We start from the raw sequence: 26,218 nt of genomic DNA, 5'->3' as shown, positions 1-26,218 counted from the left end.
TGTGTACCTTATTTTTCATTGTGTATTGGAAGTAGAATTTGTTTACTAAGATGCGGGTATACTTAAATGCACCAAATACTATAATGTCTTATAAAATCTCTCAAAATAAGTGAAAAGAGATTTTTGTTTTGTTTTGGTTTTTTTTTTTTTTTTTTTTTCACGTTTTTAACATGTGGGCACCTTGAGGTGGAGTTGGATGATATTGGAGGTCTGTGGAGGAGTGGAGTATAAAAGAAAAAAAAGCAACACTAGTGAAAAAGAAAGCAATTATCTTCAACTGAAATTTGGAACCCCACAAAACAAGAAGTTAACGACACAATGCCAACTGTCTTGACAGGAACCAGCACTCACAAACAAACCACAAAATGTTATATACACATGTTATATATTAGGCACAGAATTAAACATGTTATATATTAGGCACAGAATTTTACAATACAAGACACACCAATTCATAACATAATATACAATTACTAATTTGTATCTGTGTTTAGAATTTTTACATGTTAATCTTAACCTGTCATTTCCATATATATATATATATATATATATATATATATATATATATATATTCTAATAAAACTATGAGAAATAATAAGATGCAGCAGAGGAACCAACAAAAAAAAACTAAACTTTATTCTTAGTCAGGGAAAAGACAACCTCAATTTGCCAATTCAACTCTCCTTTATGCAAATACAGAAGCAGAGTAACCATTTTACTGAAAATGAATATGACAAATTTACCCCTAGAGATTAACGGCGTGCAAAGCCGGAACGGCGTAATCCACCACCAGCACGCCGTCCAGAAACCGCCTCACCTTATCCTTCTGCTCATTCGCCGCCGCTGACTGCGACTCCAAAGCCTCCAGTTCTTTGGCCCCACCAAAAACCGCAATCGAAGCAATCGAAAACCCTTTCGCCCTCGCCGGAGAGAAGTTTTCCCCCACACTCAGCTGATTAATCGAAGGAAACTTCTCTTTAATTCCCTTCGTCACTGTCAGGATTTCGTTTTTCTCATTTTCCCCCAAATCCTCCTTCAATTTCAGAAACGTGACTCTGAAAACCGACCCGGGCGGGACCTTGACGGGGCCGATTAGGTCATCCGCGACCCAATCGACGGCCATGATGTCGTCGCAGATGGGAAGGACGTTAGCCCTAACCACGCCCATATGATCGGGGTGCGCAGAGTAATCGGCGAGGTCGGATTTGGAGGCGTACCGGGAATGGAGCATGTGCGTGAAGGCGAAGGATGAGGATCTTGTTTGAACCACCGCGCCGGCGGTGAGGTGGAGCACCTGAGGCATAGAAGAGAGGCCGTTAAGGTTCCCCACCATCTCATTGATCTTCAATGGCTCCACATCCGGCTTCACCTTGAAGAGCACCACGTGCTCGACGATTTGCCCAGCCGACATTTTGATAGCTGAGGCAGAGAAGCGGCGGCGGAAGGTGGCAGTTGAGGCGGCCGTGGTGGCGCCACCGGCCGGAGAGTGCGAGTGTGAGGTTGGAGCTAAAATGTGTCGCCCACCCGCAACAGCTCTCATTGAAGAAATCATTTTGCTTTCGCGTAGCTATTGACTGTCGGCGGAGGGTTATATTCCGGCGAGAACACTAATTGGGCCTTTATACGATTTGGGCCTTATAAATTATTATTATTATTATTATTATTATAAATTACATTAATTTATTTCCAGGAAAAGCTTGAATACAATAGACTACAATAGAGAACAAACAGCAGATTTATGCATTGAATATACTCTTTAATTCGCCGGAACGGCGTAATCCACGACCAACACGTCGTCGACAAAATCCTTCACGCCGGCTTTCTGATCATTCTGCGCTTCCAACTCCTTCACAGCATCCAATCCTCCAAATACTCCGATTGAAGCGATCGAAAACCCCTTCGTCCTCGCCTGAGAAATATTTTCCCCAACTGTCAATTGATCAATCGACGAGAATTTCCTTTTAATTGCATTAACTGCTTCGTTTTTCTCCTTTTCGCCCAAATTCTCCTTCAATTTCAAAAACCTAGCTCTTATGATGGAGCCGGGCGCTACCTCAACGGAGCCGTGGAAGTCATCGGAAATCCAGTCGACCACCATGATGTCGTCGATGATGGGGAGGAGGAAAGTCCTGACGGCGGACAAGTGAAGAGGAGACGCATTGTACTCGTCGAGATCGGACGCGGAGTCGTACCGCGCGTGTAGGAGATGAGTGAACGCCAGAGACGGCGATTCAGTACGGAGGACCGGACCGGTGGTGAGATGGCGGACCTGAGGGATAGAAGCGAGGCCGGAGAGGTTGTTGACCATGTCCTTGACCTTGGAATGCTCTGTGTCCGGCTTGACTCTAACGAGCACCACATGTTCGACGATTTGCCTAGCCGACATCTTGACAGAAGCAGGGGAGAATCGGCGGCGTGAGGGGGGAGAAGGAGAAGAAATTGGGTGCGCTACAATTGGCTTAGCGCAAATCATTTTCGTTGTCAGTGAAGAGGAGAAATGGACTCTGCGCTGGGATTTATTTGCCTCCGTCCGCCGTGGACGGTGAATCGTCACCGGCAACGTGACAAAATTGTACCGACTTTTGGCATCCCGACATTGACAAGACAGTCGGAGAGTGGAGACGTCTTTTTCTTTCTATTTTTGTAAATCTCTCTTTGACCCCTTTAAGCTATTTATCAATGACATTTTCCCCTAAACTTTTTGTAGAAATAACTTTACCTTCATCTACAAATAATATGGAGTACTAAATTACTAACCGATGGGTTAGTCAATTCAAGATATTAAAAATAGAGTCATTTTCGTTTTTGGTCGTACTGTTATTGGGGCATTGCCAATTTTAATCCACTTCATTAATTTTTGTCACATTACGGCCAGTCTTATTTAGTCCTTGCCACTTTTAGTCCACCGTTAAAATTTTCGTCGAATGGTCATCCAAAACAGGGATATTTGATGAAAATGTGTAAGGAAGACCACTACAAAGGGTGAAGAAGATGATCAAAGCATGAAAAGACCAAAATATTCCCATTTTGGACGGTTACTTGACAAAAATTTTAACGGTGGACTAAAAGTGGTAAGAACTAAATAAAACTGGTCGTAAAGTGTCAAAAATTAATGAAGTTGACTAAAATTGACAATGTCTCAATAACAGCAGGACAAAAATGAAAATGACTCTTAAAAATAGTATATAAATGCCACAAAGAGGGTATTAACAAAGAAGAACAATAATAGTGCGTAACTGTGTATGACATTTAACTATGCAAGTATTTTTAATCCATGATATGTTCGGTCAAGGCCTGCAATTCACTTTGTATTAATCACGGTAAAGTAATGATCTATGGTGAAAGATAGGCTGACCGTTTTCTTAGGAGTACATAATTGACATAGAGGTAATGATAACCTAAAAGATAATTATCATCCATAAATTTTTGGTCGATGCTAGTTTCGTGGTATTGAAGTAGGGAGCATTTAATGACAATGCACTTTCTCATGGTAGTAGATTGGGTCTATTAAGTTGAGTCGGTAGTCTATATTCTTTGGCCAGCTTTTATTACTTATGTGATCATTTTTTTTTGTCTGCAACTAGTAAGACTCGATCCTTAGTCATTATTCTTAAACTTTATCCTTGTGATCAACTAAGTTATCATGTGAACAATAATTATCTAATTAATAAACAGATGTATAGATGTCATAAATAAAGGACATATGTATTATGTCATAAATGTGACATAATTGTGTTTAATGGGTACAAATAACAATATAGTGCCATTCTCAAGACACCTAATCATCACCATGCATGCATTTACTATTATCATCAACAAATCACCATTATGTTCTCATTTTCATTTTCTAATTCCTTAAATTATGTGGAGTAATAAGTTTATGTTAAAGAAAGTTTGCCAGTGGACTGAGTGTAGAAAGTTTGTTAGTGGACGGAGGGTATACTTCTCTATTGAGCCTATTGCATAAGATTTTCATAATGTAATTTGCATTTTTTTATGTGATTTGTGAATTGTTACATAATAGATTAATAATAGAGTTTATCTAATGCACATACTCTCAAATAGTGACAGTACGCTTCTCTCCTCACACAAAAAAATTCCAATTATGATTAACATCCTCAAAAGCGACCAATTATTTGAGAACTAAGATGAATACTCTAGCAAATAGCAATACCTTTTTGTCATAATTTGTAATTAGCATAGCCTTCAAGCTTTTGAGGCTCACCATTAGTAGGTGAGCTTGAACCCAACGGCCCATATACATATTAGTTCAACCCACAATTTAAAGCATTGGTTGCACTGATCCAAATCAACCATTGGAAGATAGGCTCTGCTTCAATTTTGTTGGTTGCGGCCCATTAAGGACACAATAGGCAATGTGGCACTTTTCCACACACCTATGTGGATCATATATAAAAAATACATTTTTAATATATTAAAAGTATGTTATTTTTGTACATAAAGTACATTATTTAAATATTGAAAATAGATTATTTTATATATAGTATCAAATAATGTACCTTCAGCATAATAAAAATGTACCTTATATTCATGGTCCACACAGTTATGTAGACCATGGTCCACACAATAATTTGCCCACTTTCCACCTAAGAATATTATTTATTTATCAAGCTATGGGGGGATGGAAATAGGCAGGACCGAGCCAAACTTTTGAAAATTAAGTCTGAACTTGCTATATAATTTAAGGTTTGAGCTTATATGTAGACATTTTTTTTTCAAGTTCAAGCATGAGCCTACCATTAGCCTCACATGTATGTGCTGCAACTAACAAGTTTGCCTTATGAATAGAAGGCAATCGAGTCTTGATCTGATTAGTTTCAGCACGTAAAATGTAAATATCAACAGTTCAATACAATATCTTTAAAAAAAAATAAAAAATCATAAAGATGTAACGAGACGTTGACCGGCTTGACTCAAGTATAAACAGTTTGAGTTGGTTTTCATGAAATTACAAATTTTGAACGCATGCGTGTGGTGCAACTAGCAGCATCTTTTGAAAGGGGATGCATTATATTAGTCAAGCTAATTGACTAATTAATTAGCCTAAATTGATAATCATTTTGCAAGTCTACTTTAGTCTTATATTATTAATCATAATTAATCCTTGTTTGAAAACGACTAGTCAGTCTTTGATGTTTTGATTACTGGAGTGGAAAAATTAATACTAATAATAATCGCATTGGTTAAACATCGTATCGACAACATTAAGATAACATTAAGTACAGTGTTGAGACAATATTTGACAGAGCTAAAAATGTCAAATAAAACCCATCATTGTCCTATCAAATCAGAACTAACATCCAAAGACTATAATCAATTAATCTTCTTTTAAAACTTTCACCTTATCTTCACGTACAATTACATTTCATAAAATAAGTATTTGGGTAGAAAATAAATGTGTTCATCAATGATCATTAGTCAAATTTAAGATTAATTTTGTCAATAAGATTTGCATCGTACTTTCAAAAAAGTGTGTAGTTGGAGTTGACAAATGAGGTAGTTGTTAGTATTTTTCTAGTTCTGTTGTTATCATTTGTGTTGTTCGAATCTCATATTCAATAGGTTGCAAAAATATATATGAACAAATACTACATTGTAATAGATTTAGTAATACTAAAAAAAAATTGAAAATTTTGTCTCTTGCAATATGAAAATTGTATAGTGTACAGATACAATAATGTTGGGATACTAAAAGTAACATGTTATGTGATCCATTTTGTAATGTGACAAAAGTTAATGAAAAATATATATTCTTAACCTACTGAAGCACAAAGAGTCAACAGTCACCTCCATTGAGGCTCAAACCCGCTCCTTTCCATGTAGAAATGTAAACCAGGTACCACTAGAACAGAAGGTCTTTGGCAAATATAAGGGCATTTAAGTCTTCAATTATGTTTTTCTTTCAAAAAATAAGAATAAAAATATAGAGGGTCAACGCACTTTGTATTAAAAAAAAAATCAAAGTATCATTGTATTTAACAATATTTCAACGATTTTGTTGACGGATGACCAAAAATGGTCATGCCACAATAATACTAGGACTAAAAAGAGATATTCTAAAAAAGAATGACTAAAAGTGGAATGTCACTTACAAATCTAGGACAAAAAATGAAATTAACTCAAATATATCATATATTTTTAGTAAAATAAATGGTAAATAGTTTCTCTTATATATTCTTTTTGAATACAAGTGACTCAATTACGTTGTAGTATCCGTTTATTTACACTTTCTCAACCTGTTGAAACACAAAAAGTCAATACCATTTCCACTAAGGCTCAATCTCATTACCTCTCATACGGGAGAGTCACTACATGTCATCTAAGTACAAGGTGCTTGGCGATAAATAGTTTCTCTATACTTTATTGCAATTGAACCCTTATACTTTATACATTAGTAACCTGTTAAAAATGTTAATTGGACTATTTTAACAAGTTTAAAGGTTTAATTAAAATCTATTTTAATTCAAAAGGTTAGATAAATTTTAGTATTTGTTGGAATGCCTATTTAATAATTTCTCTTATTATTTTTAATATCAAACATTATTGCAATTCAATATGGAAGTAGCTGTTGGCATATTGATATCAATTAATTTATTGAGTTTCTTAATCAATTCATAGTTTCAGACTATTATAGCATGTTTAGTTTTGTCATCATAATTATCCTGATGTCAATGTTACTATCATCACATCGTTATCGCAACTTCAAATATTTTTATAAAAAAATAATAACTTAAAATATTATTATTAGTAGTATAATCAAAATTATTGTGTGACAAATAAGAATTTTAGCTAACACAATATAATATTACATCATAATTAATTCAAAATTTTAATTGATTTTATAAACCTTTAAAAATGATTTTTTTAAAAAAAAAATTGCTATTTAAAAAAAAAAGTAGTCTACTTTTCCGTAATTATATTGGTAGTAATCTAGTTGGGGTACGTCAGGGCTCAGAGCATAACGTTAACGTTCGTTGGCGTGTCCTGACTCCTGAGGCTGGAAATGGGCCCCACGGAGGGAGTGGGAGAGAATTATCAGGCTTGTGAAAGTGGTTAGGTTCGGTGCCGAGCCTGTAGATCTTCCGAACCTGAACTCACGCGTGTTAAATCCTAACTGGTCCAGCACAACGACTTTCAGATAACATTATTGTTTGATGTGGAAAATTGAAAATTCCATCCTCGGCCAAAACGAAGATCTGTAATGCATTGAAGCAGTGGAAGATGTCAGCTGGAATGACAAAATTGCCCTTCCATAATTTTTTTAATTATGAAAAAATTCAGTAAACTTTGTATTTGAGTTTTTTTTTTTTTAAATATATATAATGGGGGTGTTTGGTTATTGGCTTATAAGTCAAATTTTAGTTTATTTGACCAAGTTTAGCTGTTTGACCAACCAATAAGCTATTTTGAAGTGTTTGGTAAATGACTTATTAGCCTTGACTGATTGGGCCAATAAGCTGAAAATTGAAAAGCTAATTAATGTAGCTTTTTTGTATTAGCTGGTTGGGAACAATATGTATATTGACTATTTTATCCTTTGAAATCAATGAGATTTACTTTTAAATGGGTGATGTGTTTGTTATTTTATAATAATAATAAACGGTGATGGGTTTGTCATTTTTAATAATACTAATAATAATAGAAAATAAATACGTAATAAAAATTGTTTTAGAATACTCGTATAATTTAATAAGAGTTAAATAAACAAAAATAATTAACTTATGTCCTTAAAAAAAGTATAGATGATATCCAAATTTTATAATTATTTATTAATAAGAGTTTATCTTCTTGTTATATTTAAAGGTTGAAATAATACAATACATTCATACCCTTAAATGTCATTTTACATTCAATCAGTTACTAGTAAATAACTAATTTACCAAACAGTTTTTTATAACCAGCTAATACAACCAGCTGGTGAAACCAGTTAACGCAATCAGCCATCAATTACTAGCTAAACCAACCAGCTATCAGTTATAAGCTATCAGCCGTTTGCCAAACACCCCCAATATATATAATATGTTCAACATTGTTTAAAACTCCTAACTAAACTTTGTATTTTAGTTTTTTTAAAAGAAATTATGTGAGTGTTTAGTAAATTGCTGATCAATTAAAATTTTAATTGATTAGCCTCTTTTAGTAATTTGAACAAGTGAAAACGGTATTTGAGGTGCTTGATAATTTAGCATTTCGAATTGACATTTTAAGGAGAAAAAAAATTCTTTCTACAAAACGCCCTTCCCTTATTATTATTTTTTAAATAATTAAACTGATTTCGTTAAAGGAGTCCAAGCTTCTTTTTTTATTGCCCATCTGAAGTGGAGAAATTATATTCGCAAAATTAAAATAGGGACATTGAACTCCTTTAATTTGTTTCGAAATCAAGAAAATGACTTATGGAAAATAATTCCTAGAAATTGAGTCATTTTCCAGCAATTTTCCTTTCCAGTGTTTCGTTGCATTCCAGAAAACTGTATTGGTGTTTGGTTCATTTTTCGCAAAATCACAACAAAATAAAATAAAAAATCACAACAAAATCTCACTACAAAATCACATTGGCTGACTAGTTATCCCTTCGATAACAAGTCGGTCAGATTGGCTTCGGAACCAACTGGCCAACTGGTTTCTGGAAGAAGGTGAGAAGAAGATAGGCGTGAGAGAGGGCAAAGAACATGGTAGAAACACTTGGAAAATGATCGACTTCCCAAAAAAAATGAAGTCATTTTCTTGAAAATTTGATGTATTTTTCATTGACTAAGACATGATTTTTCATTGACTTTAAATTTTTCACCTTGCCAAACACTGAAAACTCAAAAATAATTTTTAAAAATTATTTTCTAAATTTTCAAATACACCCTTAAAGACGAGCTCAACGCTCCAAAATTCCAAAACAAGAGATGTGGGATACACATCAATTCGGATGATGGGCTTTGATCCCACATATGTTTGTCTTTTTTCTTTTCATTGTTATTATTATTGTTGTTGTTACTGTTTTTATATGCTATTTTACATGTAATCAGTTAAGAGTAAATAATTAATTTACGAAACACATTTTTACAATCAACTATTAGCTAACTCAATCAGTTATTAACTATCAAATCAATTATTTTAAATTGACGAATAAAATTAGCCTGCATATTCTCACGAGATTATTAGCTCTTACCTAATCCTAGTGATATATATAATACAACTTTATAAATTATTTTGAAAACTTAAAAGCTGTTGATGTAAATAATAATTGATAGGGATCGGAGCATTAAATAGGAAGGACAAGTTTAAGGTGCGCTGTAGTCTGCTGTCAATATTTATGCCAGCCAGCAATCCAGCATTGCATATCCAATGCAAACATCTTAGGAAAAATTTTAAAAACAGAAATGGGTAATTTAGTTACTACTATAGTAGTTAGGTTACTATGCAAAAAAAAAAACATTTTGTCCATTGGAGGCATGTGGTGTCCAAATCAATGCACCCCACATATCGCATTATTTATTGTTGTTGCTCTTTTCAATCTCACGTTTTGGATTCTTTATCACTCGTCTTCTTCGTTGTAAAGTTATGACATCTTCCTTCATTCATTTGGTGTGAATTGATGAATTTCTTGTTGTAAATAAGTGACATTTTCTTGGGGTTAAAAACCAAACTATAATGATTATTGTATAAAAAAGATGATGTTGTTTTCTTAATTATGGGTAACGAGACGTCTCGTTGTAATGCGGATCGGAGTTATATATGTGAAACATGACTATCGTAGTTAAACGTGACCTCCGATCAACTCACACACACCCAGGCAACAAAAGTCAATATTCAATAACCCATTTTTAGTAGCCCGGCCCATTTGATTTTGGACTAAACTCAACAAGATATATAAATAACAAATAACAACATTTGAAACATGACTATCGTAGTTAAACGTAGCCTCCGATCTGACGGAGCATGTGAGAGGATGTAAATCACAATAACTCAGTAGCTCGGCAGACAAGGCTAAATGTCAGTGCGCACAAGGGATTTGCCCACTTTGGGCATAATTTCACATTGCCGCTGTCGAGTTTCGAACCTTGATCTCTTCTTAGCACTCTATCTATAGAGTTTGCCGCACATGTTCTTTCTAGTGCAATTTATATTTCTAGTTTGTGTGGTTTGATAGTTAATACACAAGAGTAAGATTTATTCCGTGTACATCATCAGTTAGTGGTTGCGAGCTTCCTTTGTCATCCAAAGAAGAAAAAAGAAGAAAATAATTTATTAGGAAAGTATCTGAATAACATAGGAATAGATCAGAGTATGAATTTAAGTTTCATTGTTTGGTTAATGTGAATTGATTTATATTAAGAATTTCTGTTATAGTGTTTGGTTTACTAAGAAATTGTAAGGAAATTAGTAGTAAAGATCGAAATGTCTATACATAATATTAATAATACTAAAATAAATCCCATACCAACAACAACAATAATGATAATATTATAATTAATAGCATTATTAGAGTTGGATGAATTGAAGGATATTATTCTCTTAACAACTCAATTTTGGGACGAGAGACACTTGCAATCACAATCTCAGGATGTACAGTGAATAAATCTTGTTCCTATATAATAATTCACAAACTACGGCTCTGTTTGGCAGAGCTTATTTAGGAGCTTATAGCTTATTTTAAGCTACTAATAAGCTATAAGCTCTGTTTGGTAATGTTCCTAAAATAAGCTAGTAGCTTAAAATAGGAGCTTATTTTTGAACGCTACCTAAGATAGCGTTTCAAAATAAGCTATTAGCTTCCTAACTTTTTTTTCCATCTTTAACCTTATTATTTTAAAGAAATGACATCATTTACCCTTCCCAATTAAAACCCTTTTCTATTCTTATTTATTCGCAATTTTCACGCTAATCGCTTCATCTTCATTCACTCTCCGCAGAAGCATCGCCCATCAGCCACCTCGCTCCGCATTTTGCAACCGGCCAATCGCAATATCATCCGTCTGTAGGTATGTATATATTTATTTTGTTGTATTACTTGTATTTTTTTTTCTATTGCATCTCGTATATCCGTAAGCTTGTATATGATATATATATTTCATTGTATTACTTGAATGGTTGGACTGCGTGTATATGATATATATTTCATGTATTCCTTCATTTTATTTATTTATTTATATATATATATTAATGTAATCTGCAGTGTTTTTGATATAATATATATATTAATTTAATCTACAGTGTTTTTGATATAATGTAATGGGAAGAATTAAAGTAAGTTTCTGCAGTGTTTGTAATCTGTAGGATTCTACCCAAGTTTTATCAATGTAATCTGCAGTGTTTTTGATATAATATATATATTAATTTAATCTACAGTGTTTTTTATATAATATATATATTTATGTAATCTGCAGTGTTTGTTTTTGAATATATATATATATATATTAATGAAATCTGCAGTGTTTTTTATATAATGTAATTTGAAGAATTAAAGTAAGTTTCTGCAGTGTTTGTTTTTGATATAATATATATATATATATATTAATGAAATCTGCAGTGTTTTTTATATAATGTAATTTGAAGAATTAAAGTAAGTTTTTGCAGTGTTTGTAATCTGTAGGATTCTACCCAAGTTTTATCAATGTAATCTGCAGTGTTTGTTTTTGAATATATATATATATATATATATATATTAATGAAATCTGCAGTGTTTTTGATATAATGTAATTTGTTTTTGAAAAGTAAGTTTCTGCAGTGTTTGTAATCTGTAGGATTCTACCCAAGTTTTATCAATGTAATCTGCAGTGTTTGTTTTTGAATATATATATATATATATATATATATTAATGAAATCTGCAGTGTTTTTGATATAATGTAATTTGAAGAATTAAAGTAAGTTTCTGCAGTGTTTGTAATCTGTAGGATTCTACCCAAGTTTTATCAATGTAATCTGCAGTGTTTGTATTGAGAGGTCGTTTGGAGTATTGAAGAAGAGATGGAAGATACTTGCTAAAATGCCACATTTTAGTGTGGAGACCCAAATTGATGTTATTATGGCCACATTTGCCTTACATAATTATATTCGGAAGAATTCACAAGATGACATGATGTTTAATGTGCTTGAGCAGCATCCAGATTACATACCGCCCGATGAACTTCAAGATTCAAGTAGTAATACCTCCACCAACGAAAGTTTAAGTCAGACCTCTACTGAGATGAAGGAGATTCGCAACAATATTGCTACTTCATTATGGGATGCTAGATCATGATTTGCTAATAGTTTTATTTTCAAACGTTAAATTTTAATATGTAAACAAACAAATTTAAATTTTATGAAGATGCCCTTTTTAGTCTTTTTACATTTATCAGCTTATCAAAAAGTTAATTTTACCAAACACTTTTAAGCATAACAGCTAGCTTAACAGCTCACCTGTTTCAGCTCCTAACTTATAGCTTTTCAGCTTTCAGCTCCTTTTCAGCTTTCAGCTACCTTTTCAGCTAGGTTTGCCAAACATAGCCTATATATTAATATATGACGATTAAATATTGTTAGCGAGTGGTTTTTCATTAATGAAATATACGTTGTAGGCGATCTATCTCCACAGCCCCTAGTTTTAATTACAAATTTATGCTTGTTGGTTGTTGTGCCCATTACATTACAATAGTGTTTAAAGAGATGCATGATCCAATCTCAATGAATGGATCATCATTTCAAATCAGGACCACACAAACAAGACTTTACATCTGATCTTTTCTTGCCCAATCTTATCCTTTACGATTGTTATACTATATAACATGTTTCACAGTGTATTATGAACTCTGATGTACGTATATATCTTATCCTTTATGTTTGGTGTTATGAAATTTTGTATCTGAAACAAACTAATTGTTGTGTCATATGTTATGAAATTTTGTGTGTTGTGTTTCGAAATTATGTTTCGTGATTTTTAAATAATGAAATATACTTTGTCCATGTGCATAATGACATAGTTGTTATTTGGACGTTTTCACCCATGATGGATGACTTGCTTTACTCATTCCAATTATGTCCACGAAATATAATATCTGCTACGTACAAACGATTTCAATCTCACAACTCAAGTCACCATCAATCGTTCATGTAAATTTGCCCTTGCTCGATCATTCATGCACAATAGCCACGCTTGATTGAACATTCAGTGCTAATAATCATGCAACCCATCAATTACGCGATCGTTATCTATCAAAACCAAACACTTATCGCTAGTCATAAGTTATGATTAGTACTGAATACACAATTTGATTTCGTTACACTTGCGTAATTATTACTACATTTTTTACACCAAAATGCTGATTTAGCCCTCTAATAATCTTCCAGCAATCATTCTCCATTATATCACTTAATCAGTATAATACTCAAAGGTACACACGGGGTGAAATTCATTCCCAATGCCTTAGTCGATAAGTCATGGCTAACGCGACTCAACTAATTAAGATATCAATAAACGACTTCTATTCAACTAAAATTCAAACTTATGACCTTACAAATTTATTGCTCGATTAACTCAATTAGAACTGAAGCCCTTAAAACCACACAAGAGTCCAACTCTAACATAACATCTTGTGCATCACATACACATGGATAGACCCAGCTATCTTGATGTGGAAAGACTAGAAACCAACAAGCAAAGATAACATATATATCCTCCTTACACATGCAAAGTGCAAACATAGTCCACAAATGATATTGCAATTAAAGAAATATAAGACAAAAATGTTTTCCACGATGATAATGTATTTTTACTTCCTTGTCCAATCGTGAACAATTGATCCAACATGTCTCCTTCTGTCAACCAGGCACTTTGTGGGGTACAATTGCGAATTTACAATTCCCCTTTTTATACAAAAAAATGTAGTTCGAAAATTTTCAATGTCAGGCTTAATGCTGTGTAGTGTCTACTACAGTACTATTAGCTTCAGCCATTGTTGAAATGCCCAGATCGAATTTGTAATATTATAACGCTAAATTCACATTTCACCCTTTATTCGTGATATCTACAAATTTAATAAGAGACAATAAAATTATGTCTCTAACGAAAATAAATGGTTCATATTATTGATAGATCAATAAGTTTAAACACACATCATTTTGGAATAAATAGGCATGTTTTTATTGCGTTATTTTAGACTAAATATGAACCCATTCATTTTTTGCGATGAACAAATAAATAAATAAATAAATAAATATATATATATATATATATATATTTACAATAGCAACTATTTTCACATAATCACTCTCCGATTAATCCATATAATAAAAAGATAAATGTTATAATAGTGTGTGTGTGTCAGTGTGTGGATAAATGATTTTTTTTGAAGTGGTTTATGTAATGATATTATATATTTTGTAAATTTAAACATTGTGCTTTATTAGTGACATAAAGGCCAAGAGTGCAAAATAGATTCACAATATTATTATGTATGATATTGTAAAATTTAAGTGAATTAAACATCGAATTTAGAAGTTAGTTGATACATTTTCACCAATTAAATTTTTGAAAAAGTATTTAAAAATTATTTATTATATCTAGTGTTACAGTAAAAATATAACAAATAATTTTTTATTTTTATTTTTTACTACAATCTAACATATCAAACTTGTGACCTTCCGTTTGAAATGGTAACAATAATGCCATTAGACCATAAGATATTTCACAACAAATAATTTACTTGAAACGTTATTTTAAACCATTGCTTACTCTAAACTTTTCAAGACTTTTTAAAAATCCTCCATATATGATATATCCTTATTACAACATACAAATAACATAGAAAAGAAAAACAAATAAGTAATTAGATAAAATTTACACATTCTTAATTATTATTATTTGTAACAAAAAAGAAAAAGAAAGAATCAAGCCACCCTTATCTTAAAAGGAAAATGTTATCCAGTCTAAATTGTTTCCTTATTTCTATTCGTTATTTGGCTTATAATTATTAAATGCCATAAATTAATTGGCTTACATTTTTTTTTTTTGACAAACTCTTACATACTTTTAATTAGACACTAAAAATAACCGATTGAATAATGCCACCTTAGGATCGGAGGGAAATAATGACATAAATTTTAGAATGAATGTATAACATTACTCAATTTAAAAATAACTTTTTTTTTTTTAGTTTTCAAAAAATTACCTTATCCGTTATCCAAAATATTTTTAAAGTCAAAACGTCACAAAATATGATAATTACTTTTTAACTTTAAAATTCCCAAAAAATTTATACTTTTTGACTATCCAAATAGTCTCTATAAGACAAAAGTATTAAAAAAAAATCTTAAGGCCTATTTTAGATTAGGGATGTTAGGAAATATTAATAATGTTATTATTTTTCATGTTAATTCAATTAACTAGTTTTTCACGCGCATTGCGCGTATGGGATAATGCTCAATGATTACTTTTAAATAAATACTTCAAAATATATCAATGTAAAATTATATAAGAGACATTTATGCATAGGTAACTGAATGTTGAATTTGTTTATTTAAATTAGTAATTGAAAGTATATGAATGCAAGATAATATAGGAAAGATTTATTATAATTCTCACTAAAATAAATGTTTACAACTTTGTAATAACGCTAGTTTAAAAATGATAGTCTAAATAAATACTACTTTTTGTTTGAATTTCTTTAAGTCTTCTTGATTCTCTTTTGGATAGCATTGTCATTGTCTTCATCTTGAGTACTTGTTCTCTTCTTTTTTTATTGGTAGCATGTCATTTGTAATTGAGTTACTGGTAGTAGAATAAATGACAATATCATGCAACGAGATTATGGTGTAGGAAGTTGTAGATTTGCCTTGTTGTGTATGACTGGGATCTTAGTTGTACTATGAACTCTTTATCTTGCAAGCGCCTGTTGATATTTGACAGTGGTAGTTTGCTCATCTACATGTTTTATGTGTTGTGAGACGTGTATCATAGATTTTCATGTGAAAGTATTGAACAAAATATTAATATTTATTATATTTGTAGAAGGTTTATGCGTAGTACCTCTTGTTCTAATTTTATAACTTGTAGATTCTCATGTGAAAGTATTGAACAAGAAATAATAGTACAATATTTGTAAAAAAAAAAAAACAATTGCACCATTATAAAAATACATACAACAATGATCTAAATTATTCGCATTAATGTAAAAGCATAATTGAAATATTGAGTCTTGTTCTAAATACTAAAAAAAAAAAAGATTAATTAAACAAAAAAAAAAAAACTTAAATTTGTTTTTTTTTTTAAATGCAAAGAAAATGATTTTCAAAGTTCCTTATTTATAATATTTTATGCTAACTTTGAATGCTATGTATTTTTTTTTTTTTTTGAAAACCAAACAAAGAAACTATATTAATTAATCGAAAGCAACTGCTGAATACAATCCGGGTAAGAAGTAAACCAAGAACAAGGACCAGACTGAGAAGCCGTAGCTCTAGCTAACACATGAGCATACGTATTCGCTGATCTAGGGACAAAATGAAACGACACAGCAACAAAATGACGTTTCAAACCAATACAATCATTGATGACACAACCAACATAGGAAAGTGTTGGGGAAGAGCTCTTTAACAAGTTACACACCAGCTGACAATCTGAGAAGATAGCCACCTTTTCCCATCCACAACCCTTCTATGTATTTAATCGGGTTAATTATTTGACCAAAGTTTTTGTTAACTTTTATATTGTATATTTTTTAATACATTTTAACATATTCATAGTATAGGTTTAACAATTATGCCAATTCTGGTTGGGATAAGGTTTGAACCTAAGATCTTTCTTATAAAAATCGATGAGTAAGTTAAGAATAATAAATAGTTAACGGAATATTTCGTTACTAAAGTTTATACTAAAGAAATGCAATGTTATTTAAGGAAAGAAAATAATATAATAGAATGTAAAAAAGAAAATCATTAACGTTTTTTACTTTTGGTTAGAGACCTAATTTTATTGACGCTTATTATATTTGTATTGTATTGTATCCGTAAATTATAAATGTAGATATTTGTAGTCTGTAGTAGATGTATATAAGTACGGAGTAATATATATAGTAGATGATATACGTTATTCTTTAAAAGAAAACTTAAACTAAATATTTTGACATATATATACATAGAGAAACCCAAGAACAGAGGTTGGGTCGGGGCGGGAGTGTCAAATCTACATATTCTCTCTCTCCGTCTCTCTCTCTCTCTCTCTCATCCGTAGATTCGATTCAATCGCCGATCATTTCTGGTCCTTCAATCTCTGTCTCTCTCATTCACAATAATGCTCCCTGATTTTCAAGGTACCCCTTCGTATAACTTCACTTAAATATGCGTGTATGTCTCTGTCTTTGTTTCTATGCTATATTGTATTCGTATATATATTTGAACGCTTTTATCGGGCGTGAATGCTTCTATGGTAAAACTTAAAAGTATATATATATATATATATATATGTATGTATTGTGTATGATTTCTGGGTTTTGTTCTCGGAGCTTTTATCAGTTCCCAGTCGGTGTGTGCTTGTTTCTTGGTCTCTCTTCAGCTCTGAAAGTTTTGATTTTGATGAGCTTCCAAGTTTGCATCTTTCTTTTAAGATTTAACAAAAAAATAAATAAAATTATTTTTTCACTTCAATTCTTGTTTTTAGTTATTTTAGTATTGTTTTACTGTTTTTTTGTTTGTACTAATTACAGGCTTTTCTGGGGTGTTTCCCCTTCATTCTGGGTCCGTTTCAAGAATCTATGTTTCTACAAGGAATAATCATTTAAATTTTGTATTTTTTTGGGTCATTGGTAATATAATTTGGATATCCCATATCATCTTCTTTTTCTTTTCTTTTTTTTTTTTTAAATTTACATAATGCAATTTTTTTACAAAAAAAAAAAGAATAAAAGAATTAAAAAAAGTATTTTTCTTGTGCTTTTTTGGGTAGTAATAACAGTTGGCTTTTCTGGGATGTTTTCCCCATTTATGTGGGTCTGGTTCAAGAATTTATGCTTCATCAACAGGAATAATACTTCAAAATTTTGCATTTTTTTTCCAATGGGATTTCTCATGTGGTCCTCTTTTGAAAATAAGGCAAATGGTTTCTTGTATTGTGATTTTTCCAATTAAAAAAAAATATATATTTTTATTTTGAGTTGTTGGGAATAATGGTGTTGGTTGAATGGATACCAATGTGAGAGTTATGGCCAAATCTGGACTGCAAAAGTGACTGGTGATTTCTGGGTCTTTTGAGACTCTGGGCTTTGGTATTATATGGTACAACAATAAAGGTTCCCTTTTATGGAAAATGGGATCTGCTTTTTAAAAATCTCATAGTACCTCAAAATAACCATATTAATTATAGCCCCAGTAATAATAAAAATTAAAGTTTTTTTACATTAATAATTGCATAGAAGCTCAAAATTTCTGTGTTATAGCTTTGGGTCAAGATCTATCATGTTATCTTGCAGTGTTGTCTCTAATGTAGTACAAATAGGGTTTAAACTATTCAACAACCTTATCATGTTTTTGTCTGTGTCTTTTGTTATTGCCTTCTAGACAATGATGTTAATTGGGGGTTTTTGCTTGTCTCGAAACGGATTGATTCTTCGTTTTTAGATGAATTTGTTTCGGAATTGTGATCAGTACTGGAATATATCATTTTTTCCTTGTTGTAGGAGTGGTTTTGAGTGGTCAAGAAATGGATGGGGACACATTTTCCGGGCTGGGAAATGGGGCACAGATGATAGATGGGAAGGTTTTGCAGACATTTCAGAAGAGCTTTGTGCAGGTTCAGACCATTTTGGATCATAACAGGCTGCTGATTAGCGAGATTAATCAGAACCACGAGTCCAAGTCCCCCGATAACTTGAACAGAAACGTCGGTCTGATTAAGGAGCTCAACAACAACATCAGAAAGGTCGTGGATCTCTACGCTGGCCTCTCAACCTCGTTCTCGAAAAACATGGATGCCTCGTCCGAAGGCGACTCCAGCGGCGCCTTGAGGTCGTCGGATGGCAAGGGCTGCCACAAGAGGAACAGGCCCGGTTAGACGAGAGTAAGGCTCATTCTTTTTTTTTTTTTTTTTTTTTTTTTTCTTTTCGTGCTGGAAAACCCGAAAAAAAGTTGTTCACAATTGCCTTTAGGTAGCAGCAGAAAGTCTATAGATTTTGTAGCGTAACTCCTCTGTCCTAGAAATAATTTTCAAGAAATTCTGTTGTGCAAAAAAAAAAAAAACTCTGCTCTTGTTAATGTGTATGCAGATTGCAGATGTAATGGAAAGAAGAATGTTTGTATCTTCTAATCTTCTTTAACAATTTTTTTTTTTTTTTGCATTAATAACTTTTTATTTTTGGGATTAAAATTGGAATTCTCAATCTTTCTGTAATCTGCAACAATCCATGATCTGGGGTTTGGTGTTTTGAATGTGCAGAAATGTTGTATTGATTCTTGTACAAAGGTGACACTGTGTGCCTTTAACTTTTTTTCCTCAGATTGTCAAAAGGCAAATAATAATGTCAGATGTGAGTTGTGGTTCTTTATAGATTTTCTCTATCATTCTCTTTTAGTGGAGTTCTTGCTTCCATCTGCTTTTTTGTGGAAACTCTCTTTTGTTCCCTTTTTCTTTTCTAAGTTGCCTCAAAACCAATTATCTTTTAAGGCATTACAACAATGTCAAAGATATTATAATTCGAGGCGATTACGGATTTATTAACGTGTTTCGCATTGATTTTTAAGGATGTTTTAACATAATTTATACGATCTAAGTTGAACGTTTACTCGAAAGATGGGGTGATTGATATTGTTTTACAGTTGAACTTTTACTCGAAAGATGGGGCGATGGATATTGTTTCACAGTTGTAGAATTTTTCCCATTCATAGTTACATGGAATTGAAGGATGGATTTACTTATTAGATTCTTTGAGCATTTGGGTAGAAAGTGGCTAGCTAGCTTTTGCATATATATGTATATAAAATATATCTTGAATTCCCAATCACACAGCACCACAAGATCAGAATCTTGGATAAGAAATTAAAAAACATGTTTTTAAATTTATTTTTTTTAATATTATACGAATTTGAGATAGGATGTTTTGACCTAACTTTCTTAGTTTAAGTTTTTATTTTTAGAGTTCTACTACATGTACTCTCATTCTATACTCTTTCACTTGTACTCATTGATGTGGCAAGATATGATATGTTATCTTCATCCTGTCGGTCACAAGAAAAGTGTCTAACATCAAACTTTTGTGTGAGTGAGTACAAGTAGGGAGTATAACTTGAGAGTTTATGTAATATTTTCCTTATTTTTATCACTAAGGTTCCAAATTCAACTACTCATGAGAGCTATTTATTGACTTTCTTGGTTTAAACTGGTCAGTTATAACAACCTAGTCTAGTTTACTCCTTTTGATCATTTGTCAACTATGGTTACAAGGTACATTTGACCCCGGTCAGCTATGACAACTTAGTGTAGTTTACCTCGTGATCATTTGTCAGCTACAGTCACAACTCACAAGGTACATTTCACCCAAAACGCTCATTTGGCTAGCGGTTGAGAGTTTTCCAGTAAATCGAAGGTTTTTTTTTTATTCTTTTCTCTTTTGTTGGTGGTGTTTGTTCTATCCAATGATAATCTATTGCATGGTGTTGATATATTGACATTCCAATTGGTATAATAATCAATAAAATGCAGCTTGAGCTATATGTTCAAACTAAGCTGCTGTTTACTCTGAGGCAGACAAATCACAAACAAACGTGTATATGAACAGTGACTCCCAACAAGAAGTTAATAACACTAAACAATGCCCAACGCCCTCAGATCTATGCTATGTGATTGACTATGAAATTTAACTCCTAACTACGTGTGCATCTTTAATTCCTTTTAGAAAGATGAAAATTAAAGGTGACAACGAGACAAATTTGGATTAGACCAATTTTGAATTGATTTGGCGCAAAAAAAAAAAAAAAAAAAAGATTTAAGTCCCAATAGTGGTAGTTTTTTAGAAGTTTTTGCAGGTATGACTAATAAAGAGAAGATGAGAGTGAAGGGAAAAAAGAAAAAAGAAAACATTATTGTCAAAAAAAATGTTAAAAAAAAAAATTTTACGCACCCTCTGGAATTTGCGCTAAGAAGTTGATACTCATGGAATAATTATGCAAGTTTTGAAAGTTGTGGATCAACATTGTTAGTCCTATAATACTCAGTGAAATCAAAATTACAAAATTGAAGTTGGACTTTTATTGGAGAAAACCAAGTGGTAAAAGGAAAAGACTATTATACCCTTGCTATAAAGGGGAAATAATTTTATTTTTTCAGTGAAAAATTAGCCGAGATTTCACCCGAAGAACCATTTGTGCTTTAAAAAAATTGATGCTTGTGGATCAATTATGCAAAGTTTTGAAAGTTATGAATCAGCATTGTTAGAGCCACAATACTTGTAGGACCAAAAATGCCAAAAATTATTAATTAAATACTCGTGTACTTAATTTTCTTGTTAATTAGCTATTTAGAATAAAACATTATATGCATACTTTTGTGAATAATTAACTTTTATTTGAAACAAAATACATTTTTTTTTTTATATTTAGGTGATCCCAGTTTTACCAGATTAATTCTAAGCTCACATGACCTACTGCATAGGTAAATCACAAGTCGCGCAATCCGTCTGCTGATCATACCCTAGTCTTTATGCACACACAAAATCACACATCTATTTTCAATCATGAATCAAGTCAGACGATGAACCACAACGCTAAGCTTTGTGCAATGGAAAATACATTTTTCAATTTACGACTTCCTCTCAAATCTTGATTTTTCTTAACAAATGTGGCCCTATTTTAATATTTGTTTTGCTCTCATTGGCCTATACCTAATCATCATTTTAGCACAAAACAATGATTTCGTCATTGATTCACAAGAAACTCGTGTAGTCCACCATGTCTTGTTTTAGATATAGATTATACAATCTTGCTTTAGACGATAAGTGACCCATCATGAATTTCTTACGAAAAACAAATTAAATTTTTTGCTAAAAAAAAAAAAAAGACTCATGAATATGTATGATTGTCAAATTGAAATTTATGATGGGATAAACTTTTAAAATCGATAAGATAATAATAACCACTAGAGCACGCATCATATATAATTGGTGTCTTTTCTTGAATTTTTGTAAAATTTCTCCTTGTTGGAGAAAAGGAGAGGAATGAGAGATAGTGTATGTGCGAGAAATTTAAAAATGAGTTGGATTCGCACAATTTTTCAGAAAAAAAAAAAAAAAAAGAAGCAAAAAAGTGAGTTGTATTTGCAAAATGTACATGTGCGCTAAGCAACTTTCACACTCGCGCATTAAAAGCTTCTTACAGATTTTTTTTCTCTCTTTCATCTTCTATTGTCAATGCTTTTACCTAAAAAAAAATCACAATAGCCCAAGCCAATGAATTTGTTATTAGATATTTCAGTATCATTTTATCTTTAAATTCATTCAAGTGAAAATTATGAGTCATAATAAATCGGATTCAGCCCTAGCATACAAATGTAAGTTGTCTTGTTGTTATTGGGATAACCTAGGATTCCCTTGCCTGAATTGAATGATTGATGGATTACCAACTATGTGTTGAGATTCTATTCATAACTCAAAGAGTTAATTCCAGCAATGGTACTTTGACTATGTTGATTTTTCAAAATTAGTCCCCGACTTTTAATTTGGACAATTTAGGTCCCTTGACTTTAAAATTTTTTTCAATGTTGTTCCTTTCATCAAATTTTGGTTAAATTGAGGTCAAATGAAGGGGTAAAATTGCCAGTTCACTTGTATACTCGTATTTCTTCTGTCCTATACGTTATATATATGAATATAATATCAGTCGAAGAGACACCGAATGAGATTATATGACTTCGATTGAGACTTCGACTGAGATTATATTCATATATACAGCGTATAGAATAAGAGAAATACGAGTAATAATACATTAAACATGTGAACGGACAATTTTACACCTTCATTTGACCTCAATTTAACCAAAATTTGACGAAAGGACCAACATTGGAAAGAATTTGAAAGTCAAGAGACCTAAATTGTCCAAATTAAAAGTCAGGGACTAATTTTGAAAAATCAACATAGTCGGAGGATCATTGCTGGAATTAACTCTAACTCAAACTAAGTGATTGAAATTGCAAGGACATTTTTAACTTGTTAGGCGGCGTTCTACTCTATCGCATTCTCCAACTCATCTTAAACGAAAGAGAATCACAATTAAAGGAAACAACAATTCTGTGACAATTATTAACTATTGGAAAATATAAAAAGCATGAAGATTTCCATGGTTGACAACTAAGTCTTTTTTGTTTTTGTTTTTTTCCCTGTCCAATAGAAAGACACTACTGCACGTTTCAATGTGGAGTTGCTTATAATTACAAAGCTATTTTGTATTAAAGATTTTATGATGATATATGTAAAGATATTATGTTTTGTATTTAGTAAAACTATAGGTTTTGGACCCTATTTCACTTTTGTCGAAATTTAAGTACACCTGTTTCAAAAGAGATAAACAGTAGGTAAATTAAAGCATGATTCTCATATAAGAATGTCATATATTTAATTTTTGTCCATACCTTCTTGATCAAACCCGTCATGCAAGGTTTTTCTAGTGTGATTTATCTCTTATGTATGGTTCAAGCTATTACATAGAGCGAGATTTATTACACAAGAGTGAGAGTAGTGCAGACTAGAGTGATTGTGTGTTTCCCCTGTCATCCAAAATAACTTGTTATAGAATGACCAAAAATGTTTTATAAAAAAAAAAAAAAAAAAAGCGGCAAGACTAAGAGATTGTTTGGTAGTTAGGATTCTAAGTGAGAAGGTTATTCCCATATATGGTGCACATTAATATGATTCCTTAAAATCATGGAGAGTACGTAAATTCAATTTTAGGGGTTGAATTCTGTTTTACGGTAGCTCTGTGTTGGGTCTCCTTCTTGGACCTTCTTGATCCCGTTACTCTCTTAGGCCGGTCCATGTGACCCAGGCCTAGTGTATTATCCATCCGCGAAGATATTTTGTTGATATATGTGAGGATCTTGAGTATGTGAAAACCTTGATTGTGTTGGTGTTCATGGTTACCAAATCCAAGCCAAGACAAACACAGTTCCTGTGGTTGAGGTAATCACTAACCACATATCAGCACTTCAGTTTGGTTAGTTCCCAACTCCAAGCCAAGACAAAACTACATATATTAAAACATTATTTAAAAAAAAAACAATTTTAAAAACACTAACATGTGAAGTAGTGGGAATCTACTTTTCCACCTTTTCCTTGGCTTCTTGTAGTTCCAGCAAATAGCTTGAAAAGAAACCAATATTAATTTCATTATTTTATTTATTATTGATTTTCCTTTTATATATATAGCTGCCATATATATATAAATAGCAATATATATAATTAATGATGAATGGATCTCCTCCATATAGTGCAATGCATAATTATAAGTTGGATCCCTTTAGATTTGTCTCACTTTAATGGTCAATGCCCATGCTTTATGACTTCTAATTAAAATAATATGAATGGTAACCACATGCAATATTAAATTTGGATTATCTACTTAATTGCTTCTCTTCAAAAACATATAACCAAAAAAAAAAAGTATATATATTAATGTTTTGTATATGCTCTAGGTTCATGTATCTTCAACTTGTACTTAAAACAAGATATTTAATTTGTGACAATTGCATGTGAACCACCCTATCATATGATGTTCAACCTATACTAATATTTTTTCTTTTCTGAAAAAATTTTCGAGATGAAATGAAATTCGGTACACTTTAGGTAGATCAAAGCTTGAAATTTATAATTTTTCTAGTTTAAATATGTAAATTGACAGTTATATGAATGAGAATTTTTATGGAGTTATTAATCGATCATCAATACCTTTTGGATTAGATACAACCATGTATGATATATGTCTAGTATAACTGTATAACGTATTTGTACCAATTGGCCCATAAGAAAAATTTTAAGGTGCTAATTGACACTAATGCATGTAAGACTTGGTACAACCCCAAAATAAATGACTTTGTACTAGTGTACTACTATGGAGACATTGTCCTCACCTAATCCAGTACAAACCTAAAGGCAACAATACACTTATATGTGTGTATACATGTATGTGTTTTGAATATTTTGTATTTCTATGTAATAAAATATGCACTTTAATTGAGAAAATTTATAAAATTGTTACCACTTGAATTTGAACAGTGTATCCATACTTGATTTGGACAATCCATATATATCAGTTTTTACACTGGCAATTGTTCATATATATATATATATATATTCCATGATCACATCAGTAACAATTTAGAATTTGGATGTACGCAAATTAAAGGGGCAGAAGCGGATCCCATGTACTTTAACTTTCACTAGATTCATGCATGCATTTGTCCTTCAATCGTATCATTTGTTACGTTGGCGATTCCAATTTCATGTGCGAATCATTGTGATCTCCAAGTACGATATTAAGAATGACATACATGATTGAATTCCAATATATATATATATATATANATATATATATATATATATATATATATATATATATATATATATATATATATATATATATATAAAAGTCTCGATCAAAGTTATATCCCTAATTTATGTCCATATTTTTAGTGCTAACCATTTTGTACATTGTGTTTTTAGAGTTGTATTATACAATTTATTTGGATAAAAATACCCTTACCGTTATAACTTCCGTTATCTTTTCCATTAACTTACCCCGCACCATCATCTTCCATATATTTTCTTATATTCTTTAATTATAATAATATTTGTAGATATTATATGTTGGATTAATATAATAAATAATTTTTTTATTTAGATTTTAATTAGTATGAATTTGTTAGTTATTATTAAAAATATAAATATTGGGCATATGTTTTTACCATCGCGCATAGGAAATACTAGTGTGTGTGTGTATATATATATATAGTAAAAAAAAATGCCCTTTTCAATTAATACTTCTGTCAAACTATGTCACAAAATTTGTATTTACTTAAGTACAAATGTACAATAAGTATTTTCAGGGCCGGCCCTGAGGGGGTTCAGGGTGGGCACCTGTCCAGGGCCCATAGGCCATAAGATATACGGAGTATTATATATATATATATATATATATATATATATATATATATATATATATATATATATATATATATATATATATATATAT

The 26,218-nt window shown here is 31.7% G+C and overlaps 3 protein-coding genes across 5 annotated transcripts; 1 reads left to right on the top strand and 2 right to left on the bottom strand.

Annotated features, from left to right (window-relative positions):
- Window positions 1–609: 609 nt before the first annotated feature.
- LOC115999642 (stress-response A/B barrel domain-containing protein UP3-like) lies at window positions 610–1,586 on the bottom strand. The gene has a single exon (XM_031239484.1). The coding sequence runs from the start codon at window positions 1,550–1,552 to the stop codon at window positions 746–748; it is 807 nt and encodes a 268-aa protein (XP_031095344.1). The 5' UTR covers window positions 1,553–1,586; the 3' UTR covers window positions 610–745.
- Window positions 1,587–1,627: 41 nt separating this feature from the next.
- On the bottom strand, window positions 1,628–2,616 carry LOC115999643 (stress-response A/B barrel domain-containing protein UP3-like). Its single transcript, XM_031239485.1, has one exon. It carries the CDS (start codon window positions 2,471–2,473, stop codon window positions 1,757–1,759), a length of 717 nt encoding a protein of 238 aa, XP_031095345.1. The 5' UTR covers window positions 2,474–2,616; the 3' UTR covers window positions 1,628–1,756.
- Window positions 2,617–17,143: 14,527 nt separating this feature from the next.
- Window positions 17,144–19,292, top strand: LOC115998269 (protein ELF4-LIKE 3-like). Of its 3 annotated transcripts, none has more exons than XM_031237794.1 (2): window positions 17,144–17,304; window positions 18,667–19,292. In XM_031237794.1, exons 1-2 carry the CDS (start codon window positions 17,286–17,288, stop codon window positions 19,038–19,040), a joined length of 393 nt encoding a protein of 130 aa, XP_031093654.1. In that variant the 5' UTR covers window positions 17,144–17,285; the 3' UTR covers window positions 19,041–19,292. The 3 variants fall into 3 exon arrangements, with proteins under 3 accessions (XP_031093654.1, XP_031093652.1, XP_031093653.1); XM_031237792.1 differs by lacking the exon at window positions 17,144–17,304 and adding an exon at window positions 17,311–17,420; XM_031237793.1 differs by lacking the exon at window positions 17,144–17,304 and adding an exon at window positions 17,416–17,516.
- The last annotated feature ends 6,926 nt before the right edge of the window (window positions 19,293–26,218 follow it).

This window comes from Ipomoea triloba, chromosome 12 (genome assembly GCF_003576645.1).
Source record: "Ipomoea triloba cultivar NCNSP0323 chromosome 12, ASM357664v1".
Classification (NCBI taxonomy): domain Eukaryota; kingdom Viridiplantae; phylum Streptophyta; class Magnoliopsida; order Solanales; family Convolvulaceae; genus Ipomoea; species Ipomoea triloba.
The sequence above is the reverse complement of the archived record's forward strand: the minus strand, read 5'-3'. Positions and strand labels throughout refer to the sequence as shown.